Below are 23920 nucleotides of genomic sequence, written 5' to 3' on the forward strand. Positions count from 1 at the left end.
ATTTTGTGTTGTGGATCCACATTGATCTTTAGGGTACAGACCCATAAACAGGTGGTGTTGGGCTGCATCCCACAGGGCCAGCTCCAAAACAGAAGAAAGAGCCTGGAGTCAGCAATAAAGACATCAGTGATTTAGCCGGTAGAGGGAGCTTACATGCCTGAAACAAGGTCCTGGAGGGACATCCCACTCCCACTGTGTGCGGCGGCTGGCGGGCAGGACATGCCGGCAGTCTTGGCTCCTAGGGGGTTGGAGAGGATACCAGTTATAGGGGGCATTGACTGCTGGTGGGCTCCTCGGTTACCAGGGAAACTAGCAAACTGGCATGGCCCCCAGCACACCTTTTATAAGCTATCAAGGTGGACAAAGTTAGAACAATCATTAGCTGGGCCTAGGGCAAGCAAGCAGGAAGGTCAGTCACTGGTCAAGCAGGGTGTAGGTTAAGCAGGCACCGGTCGAGCGGGGGATGTACAGAGAGCAAGAGAAGAGCCATCTTGGGTGGCCTGACCATAGAGGTGACATGTGGCAAAGCTGGCATTCTGGTATAAAAGTTGAAAAGTTTGGTTGGTATTTTCTCATTGTTTTCACTACTCCTCCTGTTTGCAGCGGAGGGATCTTTCTTGGCAATTCTGGCAACCCTTCCAGGATCTGGCCCTTAAGAGATTACAGACCTTTTAGTCATCAGATGGTAACCCATCTCCACTGAGAGTGTTAACTGGTACAACTGTGCCACAGTGACATGTAACTTTGAATGAATGACTTAGCTTCCTTCTGCTTTCCCTCGCCTAAGAAACAATCAGATAAGGATAAAAACATGTACATGCATCTATATGAAAAGATCACAAACAATTTAAATGTCAAACAAGCAGGGTGTGGTTAAATAAATTATGGAAATCTTTATGATGTAATACTATACAGCCATTAAAATGATGCTTCAGGAAAACAAAGGAAAATATTCTATATGCTGTTGTAAAAACTGCTTACAAAACGGTAACATGGTATCAATTACATTGTGTGTATATTAATGTTAGTGTGTATACAGAGAAAGATTAGAAAACCAGGAAGACTCAAATATTAATAGTGGTTATCTCGGGTGGTGAGAATATAACAGAGTTTTCTTCTTGGTGGTTTCCTTGTGTTTTCCAAATTATCCAAATTGTACACATATTTTTTGCAGTATTTAAAACAAATATATTTTCAAAAAGAAGGCCCCCAAAGTGGCCTAGCTCTTCCTATTCTGTAGCTCTTTTTTTTTTTTTTGTCTTTTTGCTATTTCTTGGGCCGCTCCCGCAGCATATGGAGTTTCCCAGGCTAGGGGTCTAATCGGAGCTGTAGCCACTGGCCTACGCCAGAGCCACAGCAACGCGGGATCCGAGCCGCGTCTGCAACCTACACCACAGCTCACGGCAACGCCGGATCCTTAACCCACTGAGCAAGGGCAGGGACCGAACCCGCAACCTCATGGTTCCTAGTCGGATTCGTTAACCACTGCCCCAGGACAGGAACTCCAGTAGCTCATTTTGACAAAGAAGTTTCACCAAACTCCCCAAAGGCTGGAATGGAAGGCTATTTTCGCGATTCCAACTGTGCCAACTCAAAACATTACTCACAGAACTTGTATCTAGAGGCAAAGGAAAGAGTCACTTCCCATTCTGTCTGGGACACACTCACCAGGAGCTGCAGGGAGACTGTGACATCTTTTTTCGTTCAGAGGTTTTAAATTATGGTTTCCCTGGGGCCTCATGAGTAATGCCGACGTCTTTTCCATCTCTTCAGTATTCTAGGTGGCCATGCGCAAATAGGATTGTTGATGGCCTTCAGGCGCGCTCCGTGAGTTATGGGAGAGGCCGGCAAAATAGGCCCTGTTTGGAGACAGGACATCATATCACTCAAGAATTCAGACTCTGGGAGTTCCCATCGCGGCGCAGTGGAGACGAATCCCACTAGGAACTATGAGGTTTTGGGTTTGATCCCTGGCCTTGCTCAGTGGGTTAAGGATCCCGCGTTGCTGTGGCTGTGGTGTAGGCCGGTGGCTACAGCTGATTCGACCCCTAGCCTGGGAACCTCCATATGCCGTGGGAGCGGCCCTAGAAAAGACAAAAAGACAAAAAAAAAAAAAAAAAAAAAAAATTTAGACTCTGCAGTCAAACAGACCTTAGTTAGAACACCAACACCAAAATGTACTAATTGTGTGACCTTGGGGATATATTATTTAATCTCTTTTTGTCTCACTTTTTTTTAATTGTGTACCACCTTTGTTTATTTTCAATTTCTTCATCTGTCAATTAAACATAATAAAATCTACCTATAAAGTAATATCTACCTAAATAATAATTTTTCTATGAAGACTAAAAGTGATAATGCATGTTAGATACGTAAAACAATGCTGGCACAGAGTAAGTAATCAACAAATACAAGCTGTTACAGTACTTTGATAAGCACAATAAAGGGATAAATATAAGGGTCATGGGAGAGCTAAAGGCACAATTACTCCTGGCTGAGAAGATCACAAAAATATTTGTAGAAGGAGAAAATTTAGATATTGTAAAATGTGGGATTATGTCATTTAAGGTGACGGCATTGTACAAGTGAAGAGGTTAGGAAGCTATAGAAAACAAGTGTTGAACAGTTTTTCTAGAGCGTCACATGTAGGAAGAAGTTTTTAGGAAACAAGAATGCCGAGTAAAGAAGTTTAGTCTTAGCATATGGATAATAAGGACATGTTTCATCTATTTGTCCTAACTCATCCCCAAATAATTTTTGTGATATTACACAGAAAACTCTTTTAGCAATTCACCTGAGCATTTGCAGAAGTACCCCCATCTACCCATCTCATGACCCTCTAATTGTCTACTTAAAACCAAGTTTTAGCCATTGGTAGGCCAAAGAATCTCTTGGCCAAAACATAAAGGGGTCTCCTGGGACAGAAGAAAAAACCAGAAATAGCAGAGTAAAAGAAAGCATGATCCTGGGAGTTCCTGTCGTGGCTCAGTGGTTAACGAATCTGACTAGGAACCATGAGGTTGCAGGTTTGATCCCTGGCCTTGCTCAGTGGGTTAAGGATCCAGTGGTGCCGTGAGCTGTGGTGTAGGTTACAGACACAGCTTGGATCCTGTGTTGCTGTGGCTGTGGCATAAGCCAGTGGCTACAGCTGTGATTCGACCCCTAGCCTGGGAACCTCCATATGCTGCGGGAGCGGCCCAAGAAATGGCAAAAAGACAAAAAAAAAAACCAAAACAGAAAGCATGATCCTTTCACATTATGGCTTTATAGACACTTTAAGGCATCAAGGGCTACGAAAAAAGCGAAGTCATGCTTGGCCCTGATGAACTGGATCATCTCCAGGATAAACACTTAAATGACATTTAAAAAATAGATGCAAGAGTTCCTGTTGTGGCTCAGTGGGTTAGGAACCCATCATAGTGTCCATAAGGATGTGAGTTTGATCCCTGGCCTGCCTCAGTGGGTTAAGGATCCAGTGTTGCCAAAAGGTGCAACTCAGATCCAGTGTTGCAATAGCTGTGGTGTGGGCCTGCAGCTGCAGCTCCAATTTGACCCCTAGCCAGGGGACTTCTGTATGCTGTAGGCGCAGCCAAATAAATAAATAAATAAAAGAAAAATCTTTGTGACCTTGAGGTAGAACTTCTCAGAGAACAGGAAAAAGAATAAATCATTTAAAAATTGATAATTTGAACTTTATCAAAATTCAAACTTTTTGCAATTTAAGAGACATAATTAAGAAAGCGACAAGACAATTATAGACTAGAGAGAACATTTTGTACATAGCAGGCAAAGGACTTGTACACAGGATGTATAAAAAATTCTTATCACTCAAAAGAAAAGCAAACAACTCTTAAAAATGGACAGACACCTCATCAAAGAAGATTATGTATATAACCACTGTGTTCAACATCATTACTCACCAGAAAAATGTGCATTAAAACCATAATAAGATACCACTACATATCCACCAAATTAATAAGAATGACAATGTCAAGGGCTGGGAAGGATATAGAGGAAAACTGAACTCTCATGTATTGCTGGTGGTAATAAAAAAATATGGTACAGCCACTGGAAGTGATTTGATAGTTTCTTACAAAGAATAAACATTCATTTGCCATATGAATGGAGAATTCCATTCCTAAGCATTCACCCAAGAAAAACTGAAACGTATGTCCACACAAAAGCTTGTCTATAAATATTCATAGAAGTCTTATTCATAACAGCTCCAAACTATAACCAACCCAATTGTCTATTAACAGGAAAACGGATAAACAAATTATTTTATACCTGTACAAGGAAATACCTACTCCACAATAAGAAGGAAAAAACTACATACGCATGCAACAACATGGATGAATATTAAGAAGTAAGTTTAAGAGTACATACTGTGTGACTCCGTTGATACAAAATTTTAGGAGTTCCCATCATGGCTCAGTGAAAACGAATCTGACCAGCATACATGAGGATGCAGGTTCGATCCCTGGCCTTGCCCAGGGGATTAAGGATCGGGCATTGCAGTAAGCTGTGGTATAGTTCATAGATGCAGCTAGGATTTGGCATTGCTGTGGCCGTGGCATAAGTCAGCAGCTACAGTTCCAGTTCAACCCCTAGCCTGGAAACCTCCATGTGCTATGGGTTCAGCCCTAAAAATCCAAAAAAAAAAAAAAAAAAAAAATTCTAATGAAAGCAAACTGATCTACAGCAACAGGAAAGAAGTTAGTGTTTGCATGGGATAGAGAAGATGGGCAAGTGACTGCAGAGGGGGGCTAGGGAACTTCCGGGATGATGGAAATGTTCCACGTCTTGGTGGCAGGGGTTACATGCAACTGTATATTTTAAATGAATGCAGCTTATTGTATATAAATTATGCCCCAATAAAACATGAGTGAGACTATGCATGCCAGGTGCAATGCGAAGGACTGGTGGAACACACAGATGATAAAATATTACTGCTTCCTAGGCTTCACAGTAGAAAATGATATATGCATGGTGTTCAGTAAAGGCAAAAGTTTTCTTCATGCTGCCCCTCATAATTCACCTAACAAATATTTTCTAAAGTCCTATTAGATGCGAGGCATTTGGCTCAAAGTGAGGAGTACAAAGACAGGCAAGCAACCTTCACAAGGTCCCTGACCTTAGAGAGCCTCCGGTTGCCAGGGAGATGGCAAAGTCAACTACAAGAGCCAATGATGATTTCTGCGACTGAGAGAACATAGGATGTCAGTGAAGTGCATTTGTGTGGTTAGCAATGACTTCCTGGAACAAGTAATATTGAAGCTCACATCCAAAGAGTAAGTTTTAGTTAATAAAAGCAAAGCTGTCACCCCAGAAATGCCCCCTCTCAGTTTGAACAGCGACATCCAATATGTTCACGTATGCTGTTTTGGATGAAGGCTTCCACAATTAACCAGTTTTTCAAAGTTTTTCCAAACTGGGGGTAATGTATCCATATTTTCAGTTTAATACCAAAAATATACTTGTGTGGGAGTTCCCATTGTGGCACAGTGGTTAACGAATCCGACTAGGAACCATGAGGTTGCGGGTTCGATCCCTGGCCCTCTTCAGTGGGTGAAGGATCTGGTGTTGCCGTGAGCTGTGGTGTGGGTCGAAGACGCGGCTTGGATCCCGTGTTGCTGTGGCTCTGGTGTAGGCTGGCAGCTACAGCTCCGATCGGACCCCTAGCCTGGGAATCTCCATATGCCGCGGCAGCGGCCCAAGAAATGGCAAAAAGACAAAAAAAAAAAAAACCAAAAAACAAAAAAACAAAAACATGTGTGTTAACCAAAACCCTAGTAGTTTCATGACTGACATTCTTACCCAACTATGCAGCTAGGATCTGGTGTTGAGTATTTTAACAAGAGTATAACAAGTTATAGCTTGTTATACTCTTTAGAGTTTATACTTTAAACCTTGTTTTACATAGTGTAATTATGGATTTATACATTTACTGTGAAATAATCTGATGCAATTAATTACACTGTCAAATCAGGAAAAAAAAACAGAAAAAATAATAGTCTACATATAAATATGGTAAAAGTAGTCTTACTAAATCTAGTCTCTCCTCTAAAAGAGAGTAGGGGACAGTTCTGGAGTTCCCTGGTGGCCTCATTGTTAAGGGTCCAGAATTATCACTGCTATGGTCCGGACACTTCTACAGTCGAGGGGTGTGGCCAAAAAAATTAAAAAAAAATAAAGTAGTTCTTAGTGAAGAGTGTTTTCCCCACCCCAGGGTGTTTGGAAATCCGAGGGATAGTTTCGTGGTTGTCACAGTGATTGGAAAAGCTATTTGCAATTGGAAATTAAGGCCAGGGATGCTAAATGCCCAGCAATGCTCAGAGCCATCCCTCACATATAGAAATTACTCTGCCTTCATTGCTAATAGCTTCCAAATTAAGAAATACCATCCGAAGGTCTCCAATGGCCTTTCCAGATCTAAAAGTTTGTTATTCAATTCTATTATTCATTTGAACTGGTATTGCTTTAGTATTCTAAATGTCAAATATAACAAGCAGACAGCATCAGCCAACTAGGGATCTGTGGTGATTAATTTTATGTGTCAACTTGGTTCAGCAATGGTACCCAGATATATGGCCAGACAGTATTCTGGATTAAACATGTGAGGGTGTTTTGGAGGAGATTAACATTTAAATCAGATTGTCCTCTATAATGCAGGTGGTCTTCAATCAACCAGGTGAAGGCCTGAAAAGACAAAAATTGCCCGCAAGAGAGAGGGAATTCTGCCAGCAGATGGCCTTTGAACTTGAACTACAAATTTTGAACTTTCTGGCCTTCGTAATAACAAATTCCTTAAAATGACAACATATACATAAAGACACATATATTGTTTTGGAGACCCCGCACTAAGATAGTATCCTCGTTCTTTAACATAATATTTGCAAAACATGAAGTTAAAAGAAATGACACATTTACCCTAGATATAGATAGCCATGGTCTCATTATTAAGTGCACACTTCAAGTCTTAAACATTTCAAGTGTCTGAGTTTTAGACTGTCCCTAAGCATTTTACTGAGCATGTTTTGCTCTGGACTTTTAAACTCATGGGCACTGTGAGGAGGGTAATCATATACTTCTGATCCATTTACACTTAACCCATCGAAATATCTTTTCACAGTTGTCACTCTGATCCTCCCGAATGCTTTGGCTCTCTCCAGTCTTTGTTCTAAGAACAGGAAGTCACCTTTTGCTCTCTCAAAGAAATGAAATAAAGTAAGAAATCAAGTTGGAGTAAATTCGAAATGCATGATTTGTAATTTAGTTCCTACTCCCTTTTTAAAAACATATTTATTTTTACTTATCACATCTTCATTAGGAAAAACTGCCTTGTACCTAAAATCTACTGAAGGTTCTCTCTCAGACATATTTTGAAATATACACATATCTTCAAATCAAAAGCAAGTGATTTTTCTATCAAGTATATTTACATTAAGTATATTCCTTTCTTGCCTTGGTTATATGTACCGATAATGGATTAGTGCAAATCCAGTAAATGCAAGTATCACCCATTTTGTTGTTTTTTGTTTTGTTTCCCTTTAAGTGCCTCATGTTGTTTTGCAAAGTCCATGTAATTTGATCTATGTAATTATCCTTTCAATGCAAAAACTTCCCATGTGTTGCCTTATTCCAACAAAAACAGCACTATCTGATCCAATAGATTAATACCTCTGAGATATCATACAATAACAAACCAATAAGGACACAGGAAAAAGGAAAACCAAATATTGGCAAGGAAATTAGAAATGCAATTTTGCACCTTTAAGGTGCTAACTCACATTTTTAACTTAAACATCAGGACGGTTTTGGCACTGACTTTAACTTACGGTTCATAGTGAATTTGTTAAGGCTGTCTTTCAGCCTTAACAAATTTAAAGAGTATAAATGTTTAAAAAGCTTAAGTGTTAAAAAAAAAAATCTTCCTGTTTCTCTGGCTTTGATAGCTAAACTTTTATTTCAGGATTGTACATTTATCTCTAACTTTCCAGACCCTAAGACAATGACAGTTAATTAACCTAGCAATAATTTTAGTCTATTTTTTCAGAGAATTGGGCAAATGAACTTATTGAACAATGCATCAGACAAAACCTGGTCTTCAAAAAGTAATGTACTTAGAGCTTGAAATCAAAATTGGATATATGAGTGGTTTTTTTTTTGGGGGGGGGGAGATGAGTGAGAATTGTTTATCTGATTGCTTTTTAAATTAAAATAACCTTTTTTTCCTAATCCCAAAGTAATACATGTTTATTACCAAAAATACAGAGAAGCAGAAAGAAAGAAGTAAAGAATATACTCAGGGTCACCCTTCCAGAGCTAAACATGTTGGCAATTCAGTGGGAAGCCACGTGGTACAGAGATGAAGAACTCAGGTCCCAGAGTTAGGCTGTGGGCATTCAGACCCAGCTCTACCACATATCATCTCTATGAGCTAGTGATTTACTATCTCTCTCTCCTCTTCCTCATTTATAAAACAGAGTTGCAAGGGTTTGTGAAAATTATGAGGTAAGTCATGTAATGTCCCTGGAATTCATTGAAGCAAACTTTCAATCAATATTAACTTTCAACTTTCTGGATTCTTTTTGTCTTAACATTTTCATCTAGGGGCATAGCTGGGTTTGATTCATATTTGAAAAGAGCACTGAGTGTCTCAGAAAATAGTCACTATATACACACTTGCTTTTTAGGGCTGCACCCACAGCATACAGAAGTTCCCGGGCTAGGGGTCAAATCAGAGCTACAGGCTGCTGGGCTATGCCACAGTCACAGCAATGCCAGATCCAAGCCTCGTCTGCAACCCACACCACAGCTCATGGCAACATCTCTGTTTAGACCCACTGAGTGAGGCCAGGGATTGAACCCCCATCCTCATGAATACTAGTTGGGTTCATTTCTGTCATACCACGATGGGAATTTCAATCAAAATATAGTTTTTTCATACTTTTTAAAATTGTAGATAAAAATCTTGTTATTCCTAAAATCAAGCCTGGTGATTTTAAAGCACAAGAAAACTTTTATTTCAAAAAATGAAGTAAATTCATCATTCGACAATTTTTCATGCATTAACAATTGTTTCAAGCTTGTCCACACATATTGTCTCATATGATGCTCATATAAAACTTTTTTGAAAGCAAAGCACAATTAGAATTATCTGCATTTCTTGCACTAATTCTTCCCTCAGACCACTGATAGACCATTGTCAGGTCCACTTGCCCTTGAAGAATATAATTGGGGAGAAGTAAAATTTCATGTCCCCCTGATTAACATTAAAAGTTAAAAATTCCACCTGCTTCTCGTATTTTCCCTATCTTATCTAGAGATACCTTCTAGGAAATCAGCCAAACTACAAACCTGAGTCACTCTATGCCCCTCTCTTTATCGCACACATTCCAAGAATTACTGAGTCCAGTTGATTGTAGGTCTTAAATCTCTCTAGAAACAACCCTTTGCTTTCCATTTTCATTGGCACTGCCTTAGTTCAAACGTGCAGTGTTACATTAGCCTTGAAGTCCATCTCCCTGCATCCAGTCTTAGCCACTGACATCTACCAAAGGGAAAATTCTTTGAGTTCCCATTACTTACAGACTAGTGACAGTGGGCTTTTCATGATCTGGCCTTTTCACAACTAACAAGACACCTATTTATAAGCCATACATCAAGTATTAAAGTTTTACTGTGAAATATTCCTCCAAGGTGACTAAAAGACAAATGTCCACTCTTTAGGGCACTCCCTTTTTATTATCAAGGAAACCAGAAAGTTGAACTAGCAGTCAAGGCTATAACTGATCACAGTAAACTTCTTTTACCCACAATAGTATGCTTTTCTAGTGTTTGGAATACAGTATTCATGTCCACTGGGTTGTCTCTGTCTCTCGGACTCTATTAGCAGTCAGTCGTCAATAAAAATTTATTTTCTGAGCTAATTCCCCCCTCTTTATGAAGCCCTCTTACATTTATGCCAAGTCAAAATTATTCATTTCCCCTACAGCCTATCCTAGATTGGTATTTTGTGTTGGGTATTTCTACTATACGACACATTAGTATTTTTGTTACTAAAATTACTTATGAGTTGCTTCTTCTAGAAAGCTGCAAGTGTTAGTGATCAAAAGGACCAGCCCTTGGGTCAACAAGATGTGGGTTTGAACTCTGATTCTTCTATTTAATTCCTGAGTAGCCTCTGTCTAGTCCCTTAACCTCTTTAAGCTACTGCTCCCTCATGCATAAAATGTAGATAATATAGTACTGGCTTCATAGAGGTATTAAGAGGATTAAATGACAAGCTGCATGGAAAACACTTTCACAGTACACAAGACACATGGAAAACACTTAGTAAAGTAGATCTTACAGATCATCAGTGCATTCAGCATGGCAGTGAGGAATCTTGTGTCTGGGTTGGGATCCATTATACAGCCTTGCTTTTAGTCTTGGTGGTTTATCTACATTGAAAAGCAAGAGCACTTTCTCTTTTAAAAAAGAAACAAAAAACACTTTGCCTATTATTTAGTGAACACACTTTCTAAGACAGCTAGAAATACTCATTTGGTTTACTTTTGTCTTCCCCTACCAGAGTGTAAGTTACTAGAGGAGGGGCCTGATGTTTTAGTTATTTTTCAATCCTCAGCACATAGAAAGTGCCTGGCACATAGAAGGTACTTAAAAAATATGCCTACTGAATGAACAGATAAATTTCTAGAAACTGTTCATAGGATATTTCTGAATTTATCATCTAGACCAGTGGTTCTTGAAGTATCGTTCTTGAATCAGCAGCTTAGGCACTATTTTGAGTTTGTTAGAATGGCTCCAGTCGAAAAATGGGCAGAAGACCTAAACAGACATATCTCCAAAGAAGACATATGATGGCCAATAGGCATATGAAAAAAATGCTCAACATCACTAATTATTAGAGAAATGCATATCAAAACTACAAGGAGGTAACACCTCACACAGGTCAGAATGGCTATATGAATAAATCTACAAGGAACAAGTGCTGGTTGTAGAAAAAAGACTCCTCCTACACACTGTTAATGGGAATGCAAATTGGTACAACCACTATGGAAAACAGTATGGAGTTTCCTCAGAAAACTAAATACAGAACTACCATATGATCCAGCAATCCCATTCCTGGATATATACCCAGACAAAACTACAATTCAAAATGATACATGCACCCATATGTTCATAGTAGCACTATTCAAAATAGCCAAGACAAGGTGGATCCAAGATGACGGCAGGGATATTACTGAGTGATCTTAAAACAGTGACTGTATCCTCCAAAAAGAAAAAAAAAGAATCTGGCTTACTGTTAAGGGAAGGTGCTGCTTTTGCAGCAGGAAATAGGAATGAGGAAGGCTGTTCATTTTGGCCAAACTTCTCATGACTTGGAAACCAAGTAAAGCAAAATAATGTTGAATGGATTGGTTCATCTCTCTTAAGAGTCCTACTCCTTTCTCTGGCTCTGAATATGCAAAAGATATCTGCTAAATACTTTATTGGGGAGATGGGATTAAGACGGCAGAGTAGAAGGATTGGAGCTCACCTTCTTTCATAAAAGCAACAAAATTACAATCAACTGCTGAAAAACCTTCAACAAAATAGGCTGCAAACTATCAAAAAAGATATCCTACTCTAGAAGACAAAGGGGAGGCCACATCAAGATGGTAGGAGGGCAGATTACATGATATAAGCAACCCCATACATGCTGGGTGGGCAGCCCACAGACTGGAATGTAACTATAACACAGAGGCTCACCCACAGGGTGAAAGTTCTGAGCCCCATGTCAGGTTCCCAGGCCTGGGGATCTGCAACTTGGCATTGAGGGCTAGCAGGGCTTGTACACAGGAGCTCCATAGGACTGGGGTAAGTGGAGACTCTACTTTTGAAAGGCACACACTGGGTCCCAGGGCAAAGCAGAGACTCCATAGGAATCTGTGTCAGACCTGCCTGTGGTTCTTGGAGGATCTCCTGGGTAAAAAGTGGGTAACTGTGGCTCATTATGGGGAAAGGACATTGGATACAAGGTCCCAGGAATAAGCATCAACTCCTCTAGAAGTGCCAAAAAATCTGGCCTCACCCACCAGGGCTGAGAAGCCCCGGGCCAAACAACAAACCAGGTGGGAACACAGCCCCACCCATCAGCAAACAGGCTGCCTAAAGACCCCCCAGGTACACACCTGCCTCTAATCACACCCAGAGACAAAGCCCCACCCACAAGAGGAATAAGAATCAGCTCCACCTACCAGTGGGCAGGCACCAGTCCCTCCCATCAGGAAGTGTGCAGCAAACCTCTATACCAACCTCAGCCACAAGGGGAGCAGATGTCAGAAGCAGGAGAGGCTACAACCCTCTTGTCTGCAAAAAGAAGGCTACATCAAAAGTCTACACAAAATGAAAAGGCAGAGAATTATGACTAAGATAAGGGAAAAAGAAATAAAAATAGAAAAACAACTAAGTGATCTGGAGATTACCAACTTCGATGAAAAGGACTTTGGACTAATGACAGTAAAGATGATTCGAGATCTTGGAAATAAACTGGAGGCAAAGATTGATAAATTACAAGAAACATAGAGCAAAGAAACATAAGATTTAATAATTAAGCAAGCAGAGGTGCAAAATGTTATAACTGAAATAAAAAATTCACTAGAAGCAACCAAGAGCAGAATACAGGAGGCAGAAGAATAAATAAGCGAGGTGGAAGACAGACTACTGGAAATCACTGACAAGGAACAGAAAAAAAAAAAAAGATGGAAAAGAAATGAAAACAATCTAAGAGAACTCTGGGACAAGATAAAACACACCAACATCCATATTATAGTGGTGCCAGAAGGAGAAGAGAGAGAGAGAAAGGGCCAGAGAAAATACCTGAAGAGATAACAGCCAAAAACTTCCCTAACATGGGAAAGAAACCACTCACTCAAATCCAAGAAGCACCATGAACACCTTATAAAATAAACCCAAGGAGGAATACACTGAGACACATATTAATCAAACTGACCAAAATTAAAGACAAAGAGAAAATACTGAAAGAATCTAGGGAAAAAAAACAAGTAACATACAAGAGAACCCCAATAAGGTTATCAGCAGATTTATCAGCAGAAACTCTGCAGGCCAGATGGAGTGGCATCATATACTTACAATGATGAAAGGAAAAAACCTCCAACCAAGATTACTATACCCAGCAAGGCTCTCATTCAGATTCAAAGGAGAAATCAAAAGCTTTACAAACAAGCAAAAACTAAGAGATTTCAATACCACTATACCAGCTTTACAACAAATACTAAAGGAACTTCTCCAGGTGGAAAAGAAAAGGCCACAACTGGAAACAAAAATATCACAAATGACAAGGCTCACCAGTAAAAGCATACATATAGTAAGGTCAGGAAATTATCCACACATAAATATGCTACCAAAACCAGAAATCGTAAGGAAGGTACAAATGCAGGATACTGAAAATGCACAAGCAATTAAGAGGCCAACAACTCAAAACAATCTTGTATATATATAGACTCCTATATCAAAACTTCATGGTAACTGCAAACCAAAAACCTACAATAGATACAAACACAAATAAGAAAAAGCAATCCAAATACAACACTGAAGATATTCATCAAACCACAACAGGAGAGAACAAGAGAAGGGAAGAAAAAAGACCAACAAAACCAAATCCAAAATAATTAATAAAATGGCAATAAAACATAGTTATCAATGATTACCTTAAATGTAAACAGACTAAATGCCCCAACCAAAAGACACAGATTGGCTGAATGAATAAAAAAATAAGACCCATATATACCTCCCTTCAACAGACCCATTTCAGTTCTAGGAACACATACAAATTGAAAGTGAGAGAATAGGAGAAAATATTCCATGCAAATGGAAATCAAAAGAAAATACTCATATTATACAAAATAGACCTTAAAGACTATATTATAAGAGAGAAAAAAGGACAATACATAGTGATCAAAGGATCAATCCAAGAAGAAGATATAACAATTGTAAATATACACCCAACATAGGATCATCTCAATATATAAGGCCACTGCTAACAACCTTAAAAAGTCAAATTGACAATAACACAATAATAGTGGGGGACTTTAACACCCCACTTACAGCAATGGACAGATCATCCAGATAGAAAATCAACAAGGAAACACAGGCCTCAAATGTTGAATTAGACCAAACAGACTTAATACATATTTATAGAACATTCCATCCAAAAGTAGCAGAATACACATTCTTCTCAAGTCACACAGAACATTCTCTAGGGTAGATCACATTCTGGGCTATAAATTGAGCCTTGGTAAATTTAAGAAAACTGAAATCATATCAAGCATCTTTTTTGATCACAATGCTATACGACCAGATATCAACAAGAAAAAACTGCAAAAAACACACAAACACGTGGCGACTAAACAACATGATACCAAACAACCAAAGGATCGCTGAAGAAATCAAAGATGAAAGTAAAAAATACCTAGAAGCAAATGATAACAAAGACACAACAATCCAAAACCTATGGGATGCAGCAAAAGCAGTTCTAAGAGGAAAGTTTATAGCAATACAAGCCCACCTCAGGAAACAAGAAGAAGCTCAAATAAACAACTTAACTTTACACCTAAAGCAACTCAGGAGAGAAGAACAGACAAAACCCAAAGTTAGCAGAAGGAAAGAAATCATAAAGATTAGAGCAGAAATCAATGCAATAGAAATGAAGAAAACCATAGAAAAGATCAATGAAACCCAAAGCTGGTTTTTGAAAAGATCAACAAAATTGATAAACCCTTAGCTAGACTCATCAATAAAAAAATAAAGAGGACTCAAATCAATAAAATTAGAAATGAAAAAGAAGATACAACAGAAATCACAGAAATACAAAGGCTTGTAAGAGACTACTACGAGCAACTATATGCCAATAAAATGGACATCCTAGAAGAAATGGACAAATTCTTAGAAAAGCACAATCTTCCAAGACTAAACCAAGATGAAATAGAAAAGATGAATGGACCAATCACAAGCAGTGAAAGTGAAACTGTGATTAAAAAATTTCCAAGAGGGAGTTCCCTTTGTGGTGCAGCAGAAACTAATCCAACTAGTATCCATGAGGATGCAGATTTAATCCTTGGCCTCGCTCAGTGGGTTAAGGATCAAGCATTGCCATTAGCTATGGTGCAGGTCACAGATGCAGCTTGGATCCTCTGTTGCTGTGGCTGTGGCACAGGCTGGCAGCTGTAACTGTGATTCAACCCCTAGCCTGGGAACTTCCATATGCTGTGAGTGTGCCCCAAAAAGAAAAAAACCAAAAAACTTCCAAACAACAAAAGTTCAGGACTAGATGACTTCACAGGAGAATTCTATCAAAAATTTAGAGAAGAGCTAACACCTATCCTTCTGAAACTATTTCAAAAAACTACTGAGGAAGGAATGCTCCCAAACTCATTCTATGAAATCACTGGCCACCATCATGGTAATATCAAATCCAGACAAATACCACAAAAAAAGAAAATTATAGGTCCCTATCACTAATGAACTTAGATGCAAACATCCTCAACAAAATACCAGCAAACCAAATCCAGCAATACATGAAAAGCATTATACACCATGACCAAGTGGAATTTATCCCAGGGATGCAAGCCATCTTCAATATCTACAAATCAATCAGTGTGATACACCACATTAGCAAACTGAAGAATAAAAACCATATGATCCTCTCAATATATGCAGAAAAAGCTTTTGACAAAATGTAATAATCATTTCTGATAAAAACCCTCCAGAAAATGGGCATAGAGGGAACATACCTCAACATAATAAAGGCCATATATGACAAACTCACAGCTAATGTCATTCTCAATGTGAAAAGCTGAAAGAATTCCTGCTAATATCAGGAACAAGGATGTCTGCTGTCACCACTACTATTCAACATAGTTTTGGAAGTGCTAGCTAAGGCAATCAGAGAAGAAAAAGAAATAAAAGGAATCCAAATTGGAAAAGAAGTAAAACTATCACTGTTTGCAGATGACATGATACTGTACCTAGAAAATCCTAAAGACTGTATCAGAATACTGTTAGAGCTCATCAGTGAAGTTGGTAAAGTTGCAGGATATAAAATTAACACACAGAAAACAACTGCATTTCTTTATATTAACAATAAATGATCAGAAAGAGAAATTAGGGAAACAATCCCATTTACCATTGCATCAAAAAGAATGAAATACCTAGAAATAAACCTACTTGAAGAATCAAAAGACCCGTACTCTGAAAACTGTAAGAATCAAAGATGACACAAACAGATGGAAAGATATACCACACTCTTGGATTAGAAGAATCAATACTGTCAAAATGACTATACTACCTGAGGCAATCTACAGATTCAATGCAATCCCTATCAGATTACCAATGGCATTTTTCACAGAACAAGAACAAAATATTTTAAAGTTTCTTTGGAAGCACAAAAGACCCAGAATAACCAAAAGCCATCCTGAGAAAGAAAAATGGAGCTGAAGGAATCTGGTTGCCTAATTACAGACTAAAAAGACAAAATAATAATAATAATAATAATAATGGCACAGGAGTTCCTGCTGCGGTACAGTGGGTTAAGGACCCAGTGTTGTCTTTGTGGCAGTGCAGGTTCTATTCCTGGCCCAGGAACTTTTATATACTGACGGTGCAGCCAAAAAAAAAAAAAAAAAAATTTGCACAAAGATACCACACAGGCTAGCAGCAGCCCTGGCCTTGTACTTCCTCTTCATAATACTTCACAGTTGTAATTTAACATTTGTATGTGTGGCTAGTTGGTTAGTGTTGTTTCCCCCTCTAGACAGTAAGCTCTATGACACTAGGAAACTCTGTAGTTTTGCTTATTATCAAGTATTTTCCACACCTAGAATGGTGCTTGGCACAGAGTGACTACTCAGTAAATGTTCTTAAAATGCATGAGACATTTCTTTTAATGCTGGAAGAATATTAGGCTTTTTGAAGATAGAGTCTGTGTCTTATTTTCCCTTTTTCTCTCCTCCCCCACACCCCATAATTACCATACTGCTTTGCACATAAATGATATTCAGTAAATTCCTCCTGATTGATTTAAAAATGTTCAAAAAAGCCATATGATGTTCTGTTCATAGAAAAGTGGCTCTGCAAGCATATGATTATACACTGTATGAGTGATGATGAACAGCTGCTATTTATGAAGCAGAAGAGACAAAAAATGTTGAATGAATGAGAAATAGACTTCAACTGAAATGGTGTTTAATTTAGCTTTTGAAACTCATTTCCTGATATGAAGCTTACAAGATACTAGAAGACAATACCAAGGGTGGCAGTGAATTTTCTTCTTTATAAATAGATGATCTTTGAAAGTTTTCCAACACAGATCAACTGAAAGCGTTCCAATATAGACTTATTTGAAGGCTAAGGGATGTTTCTGGCTAGAGTTATTAACTGTTTAATATAAGGTAGATTTTTTAAATTTAATATTTATATTTAACTTTTTTTGGCTGTATCTGCAGTATGCGGAAGTTCCCAGGCCAGGGACTGAACTCAAGCCACAGCAGTGACCTAACCAGATCCATAATCTGCTGCGCCACAAGAGAACTCCAGATTTTTTTTAAAATAAGGTTTTTTGTAGGGGATTATTTTACAGAAAAGTTGCAACATTTCTCTCATTAACATCTTACATTACCATGGTACATTTGTCAAAATTAAGAAATTGAAACACATGACTATTAATTCCAGACTGTATTTGTATTTTCCCAGTTTCCCCAGTTAGGTGCTCTTTCTGTCTCAAGTAATACAGGTTTTTCATGTTCTTCAGTGGTGTTTAAAAGATTGAGTGTTCCAAATATCAAGCTCTGTGAACAGAAATACATAAATCCCGGTCCTTCATCCTGATGCAAAAGTACTTTCTAATCAATCAGACTTGAACATGATCCTTAGCTCTGCCACTGTGAAGAGCTGTGTGTTTGGGGGCAACACGTTTAATTACACTAAGCCATTGCGTCCACATTTGTAAAATGCAGGTTGTAAGACCACTCCAACTGTGATGGTTCCTGAAATTATTCACAGTAAAAGAATTCAATGCTAACAAACTTATAATTTTTAAGATTTTTAATAGGTAACTATACTGAAACTAATAACATAAAAATAGCACTCTAATTAGCATACCATATGGTAAATCAGAAGAGGGCTCAAAGGAGCTTGACTAAAGACAAACTGTAGTGAGGCTCCTCTGAGCCCTGTTCTCAACTAGTCCTTATCCTTCCGCCTGCCTAGTTCAGATGTAGCAACAATTCTGTGAAATCAGTTTAGAAAGAATCCTCCCTCCATTCTTGATATCTGATAACCTTGGCAAGTCAGTTTAGGAAGAACTCCACCCCACCCTCCACCCCAAAAAACCACACACAAAATTTTTTAAGTTAAAAAATTTTAAAAATAATTATAAAAAGACAAACAAATGAAGAATGTCCCTACCCTTCATGTCTCCTCTAGTAAATTTCCATCCACTAAGCCCCCATAGGGGAGGAATGTCTTCCTCTACCCTCCCAGAATTGACAGCAGGGCCTATAGAATAAACTGAAAACAGCCAAATTAACAGGAAAAAGGTATACAAATTGACTCATTTTTAGTATTATATGCACAGGGCCATTGAGGGGGAAAAAATGAATATCCCCCAAAAGCAATAATCTTTGATAGCTGATACCATCTCAACAGGAGAAGGGGTAAGGGGACATATGCTGCTTAGGGGAGAGTAAGTCATTTTTTGGAAAGATGAATGAGCCCTTCGAATAGATGGGAGATGATGGCAGTTCATGACAAAGTTTGTCTGAGGGTGGTGTCAACTTCTGACTTGTAACTTCCTCTTCTGTGATAAGAGCCAACCTTTCCCTGGCTGACCCAACCCCTGGGGAAGGGATTCGTGACAGTTCAGTTCCTTTTGGAGGATCTGTCTTTAGGGAGATGAGTGGGACTCAAAGAAATCTGTTTTTCAAGTACCTTCAGCTCAAAATAATATACCAAAGCAGCATATTGCATGTGGCATGTCCTGCACTCCGTCCCCACCCCTACCCACCACTCCGCTCCATGATTATAAATCTCCACCTAATCCTGCTGTATTCAGAGTTGAGCCCAATTTCTTTCTCCTCCTGTGACGGTCTTGACACTTATTACAACAGTCCTAAATGAAGTTCTTTTCTGTTCTCACAAGTGTCAGAATAATTTTTGTCTTTTTAGGGTCGCACCCGTGGCATATGGAGGTTCCCAGGCTAGGGGTCAAATCAGAGCTGCAGCCGCTGGCCTACACCACAGCCACAACAACACCACATCTGAGCCTCACCTGTGACCTATACCACAGCTCATGGCAACACCGGATCTTTAACCCACTGAGTGAGGCCAGGTATCACACCTGCATCCTCATGGATACTAGTCAGATTCATTTCCTACTGAGCCACAAGGGGAACTCCAGAATAATTTTTAACATTAGCAATAATGAATAAAACCAATTTCCATATATTATCCCTGACTCATCAGACACATTTAAAAGATATCTCTCCAAGTTTTAATAAAACTCTTTAAAAATATTTTCGCGTTTTGGGTAACATGAAGGCCGAAAGGCATTTTCCTTCCATATGTGTCCTTTACCCAAATGTTCAGCAATTTTCTAATTTTATGACTATAAGTGATTTCCACTTTCCAGCTCCCATTGATTCCCAAATACACAGAGTAATTTGGATTAGAAATGCCTTAGCTCATTATCCTTTTTTTTTTTTGGTAGAGCTATATTTCATAAACATCCTTCTCAAGAGACAAGCGGGGTATGTTTGTTTCTGCGCATGAAAATGTCATGCCAAACCACATCTTAGTTTCTCAGTGGTTGACTCTATACCAGTTTCATCTCTCTCTCTCTCACCAACTGAGTGCTTAGTAGTGCCTGGAATGTTAGGATTTCAACAAATAAATGCAATTACTATTATTAAGATATGGACTTTAATTTTTCAGCCTCATTTTTGTCTTCATTGCAAAAAAAAAAACTTATTCTGCCTTGCTTTTTGCTTTACCTTTTCTCATTCTCAACAGAATCCTCTCCCTATCTCCAAAAGAAAGAGTGATTTGCAATCCGCAGTTAATGAAACAGATAATATTCTCTATGTTAAAGCATCATGCAAAAGTAGTTCAAGTACACTAGAATTTAATAGATGGGGCACTCTCAACTGTTTATCCAACAGGCTATGTAATGAGGTTTAAAAGAGGAAAAAACATATAATATCACGCACCTTTCTTTTTTTTTTTTCTTTGTTGTTCAGTTATGTGGCTTAATGACCCATCTAACAAATTCACCAGGATCACCAATTTATTTAGCATCTGTCAAGCGCCCAGATTTTGATGAAATCTAACAGTTTTGTGGCCTGCACCTAAAATTTTATTGTATCGGATTTGCCGTCACTTAAGTCTCACAGTTTCAAACAAAGTTGGAGATGACCATTGATTTTTGGGCCTTGGCATTGTCCAGGGCCTTGATAACCCTTTAACAGTTAAAGGAGTACTTTGAGCTGTAACTCACTGGAGTCTAGGATATTATAGTTTTAGGATATTCTTACTTAAACTCTTCTCAATAGTAGCACCAATTGGACGAGGATAATCATTCATCGTAATAAATATTCACCAGAATAAATATTCATCAAAAAAAATTATGACGCATTCAGGGACTACGATTTGGTACCGCTTTGAAATCCATCTTAGGCTACGGAAACCCGGTGGAAGACTACCTGGTTCAGCAAAGACTTCGAAGAGGCGGGGCTTGGAGGAGGCGGGTCCGGACAACCAAGCGCGAGAATACGCCCCAGCGCATGCGCACCTATGAGCGGGTAACTTCCATTTGTTAGGCAGGGGAGGCAAGTGAGAAACAGTCTACAGTTTTAAATTTCTATTCTCACCCGAAAATGAGATTGTGAACAGGTCCATGAACAATTTGAGAGCGTTAGCCTCTGAGGTTAAGGTTATGGACACTTGCCATATACCCCTAAATCAAGAGGTGACTTCTCATCTCTTCCCCCGTCCCCTAGGATATTGGTGGTCTAGTCCATTCCACAGACTTTCGAGTCCTTGCAGCGGGTCGGGGATCGAAGGATTGGGCCAATTGCGACTGAAACGTCTTTGGAAAGAGGAAGGGGGTGAGGGGGCATCCTTCTGAGTTCCGCCTCTCTTTTTTCGACGCGGTCGTGGGGAAGGGGAACGTACGAAATACTGCCCTTGAAAGCCAACGGATCACACCTCTCCGTGCAAACTGCCGGGAGGGCGGCGGGAAAAGGGCAAGACGGGAGTGGGTAAAGGGAAGGATCCAGGAAGCCGCGCGGGAGGGCGCGCGCGCGCGCGCCCCTTTTTCAGCAGTGTGGCGGGGTCGCACGCACGCCCGCCTCGGCGGCTGGGCGCGGTTTGCGACAGTGGGGGGAGCGGTGGAGGTGGCGGCGGCAGTGGCAACTTTGCGGCAAGCTCCGGCCGGGCTTGCTTGACGGCGGTGTGGCGGAGGCCCCGCCCTAGGCGGCAGGAACCTGGAGGGAGGCGGAGGAATATGTCCGAGAGGGAAGTGTCGACAGCGCCGGCGGGAACAGACATGCCTGCGGCCAAGAAGCAGAAGCTGAGCAGCGACGAGAACAGCAACCCGGACCTCTCTGGAGACGAGAATGTGAGTGCAGTTCTGAGCAGTTCAGATGGGACTCCGGAGTGAAAGTTTTAAATTCTTTTTAAACTGTAGGCGTGGGGGCGGGCTGGTGGCTGTGGGGGGAGGGAGAGGTGTCACACTCTACTCAGGAAAACGCGGGCGTGGAGGAGAAAATCGAACTTGTTTCTAAGGGGGTTTTGAGCTGAGGCCGAGAGTGAACGGAAACTTGGCGAAGGAGAGTGGTTTAAGAGAGCGAGATGGCAGAGGGTCAGAGGGGTCTGGGTCCTTTTGAGAGGATGGGGAGTGTTCGGGCCTTTGGGAGATTTTGTCCGAGTGCAGAGCTGAGACTCTAGTAGTTTAAAAGGCAAGTTAGAGGCTTTTCTAAGAAAGTTGGAAGGAGGGGCTAGCGTGTTATGGACTTTTAAAATGGAATTTAGGGACCGTGTCACTCTTAGAGCCTTCTGACTGTCCAGGATGGGAGGAGTAGATCTTAGACCTAAGACGTTTAGACGACTCTTTTAAAGGGGCATTTGTGTCTGCTCTTATCTTGTCCATGGATAAGGGGTGCGCCTGACAGTCGGATTCTTCTCAGGAGGAGAATTGAGAGGGTCGTCTACTGACTTGGAGGAGGAAACGATCCTTGAGGAAGGAATGAGAAGGGAGTTACTCTCTTTTAAGTTTTCACTAAGATAAAGGGGACGACCCCTGGAAGATTTTAGGCCAACTGCGGTTAGATCCTTTTAAGTAGGGGCTCATGGCCTCGCATGTGCAAGGTATTTTGGAATTAGATTTTTTTTTTTAAACTCTAAAGTGGATCTTGGTAATACTCTAGTCCGTCCCAACAGTTGACCCCATTGTATTTAGGTGAGACTCCGGTAACAACCGAATCGACGTTAATTTTCAGCTTCAGGTTTTAAGTGTATATCCATTAAGGTCAGCAAAATGTCTTGACTTAAAGACGGTACTCTAAAATGTGAACCTTCCGGGGAAAAACATCTGATCATCTTTTTAAAAATCTTCAAAATATTGTAGAAGGGTGGATTAAGTTCTTCGTTTTCTCAGTTTGGCCAGTTTTTAAGGATAAATGTTATTTCTTATACACCCAGTTCCTAAATTCTACATCATTACCTCATCGACTGAAGCATATATATGGTACGGTGTCACGACCAAAATTTTCACTGAACAGATGGGAAAGAATCCTTTTTGCAAATAGAAGAAAGATATTTGGGGATTTGGACTTGAAGTTTCTGGAAGGCTTAGGTGCTGAATGTTACTTTAAATCTGTTTTTGTTTCCTGTTTGTGCTTCCAGTCTTAGGTATTGGGACCTAACATTTTGACCCTCTTCATTCCATCCCATGGAGCCTGTTTTATTTTCATCTTTTCTTAAATTTTTCTAGGCAGACTAGGTTAGTGACTAGAAGCACAACTGGATCCAAGTGTTAGATTACAACCCCCTGTCTACTACTTACTGGTTGCTTGACCTTGAGCAAGATATTTGACCTAGTTGCCTCACATTCTTGAAAATGGGGATAATAACAGTGTTGATTTCATGGGGTATTTGTGAGGATAAATGAGATAATATAGGTAAAGTATTTTTTTAAAAGAGTGCCTGCCCCCTAATAAGTACTGTACAAGTGTTTTTAATTACTATTACTTATTTTGTAATCATATAGTCTGGACTTAGCTTTCTGGTCCTTAGGCATATTCATCAGGCAGAAATGTAATGAAAATGTCAGTAACCTATTTAGACTGAGGAAAATTTCAGGGCACCAAAAACATTGAAAGAATATTTTCTTTTTACAGACCCTAAAGAGGAGTATATTTTTTGATGTATACTAAAACTATTTAGAAGTAGATGATTGGATTAAGCTTTTGTGTTTTGAATAGGGACTTTTAACCTTTTTTGTGCTTTGGACACGGTAATGAATCCTATGAAACCATCTCAGAATAGTATTTTCAGATGTATAGAATACAATATATAAGGTTACAAACACAATTAATAATAAAATTATTTTAAAAGTTACAAAATTTTTAAACCCATTTAAGATTTGTTTTAATGAAGTGCTTTAATACAAAGTGCTTCTTTATTAGCACATTAGGTAATTAGATCTCGCAGTGGCTCTGATAGCAGTGATGGGCATGGACAGTTTTTGAGATCTGTAACAACTGTAATGTGATATAAAAACACCTGACTGCCATTGGCGAGAAAGTCACGGCTAAAGTAACATTAGCATGTATGCTGTCTGCATTATAATAAAAGGAAG

The 23920-nt window shown here is 39.5% G+C and overlaps 1 protein-coding gene across 7 annotated transcripts in view; it reads left to right on the forward strand.

The window, feature by feature from the left end:
* Positions 20304–23920, forward strand: part of EED (embryonic ectoderm development) — a 35671-nt gene continuing 32054 nt past the window's right edge. For 2 of the 7 annotated variants that reach the window (XM_003482581.4, XM_013979229.2), the window contains exon 1: positions 20304–21679. In XM_003482581.4, the coding sequence (XP_003482629.1) occupies positions 21566–21679 (114 nt within the window). In that variant the 5' untranslated portion in view covers positions 20304–21565. The remainder of the gene's footprint in view (positions 21680–23920) is intronic. The other 5 variants (XM_013979230.2, XM_013979231.2, XM_003129733.6 and 2 more) reach the window with 4 other exon arrangements.

Source organism: Sus scrofa, chromosome 9 (assembly GCF_000003025.6).
Source record: "Sus scrofa isolate TJ Tabasco breed Duroc chromosome 9, Sscrofa11.1, whole genome shotgun sequence".
NCBI classification, from domain to species: domain Eukaryota; kingdom Metazoa; phylum Chordata; class Mammalia; order Artiodactyla; family Suidae; genus Sus; species Sus scrofa.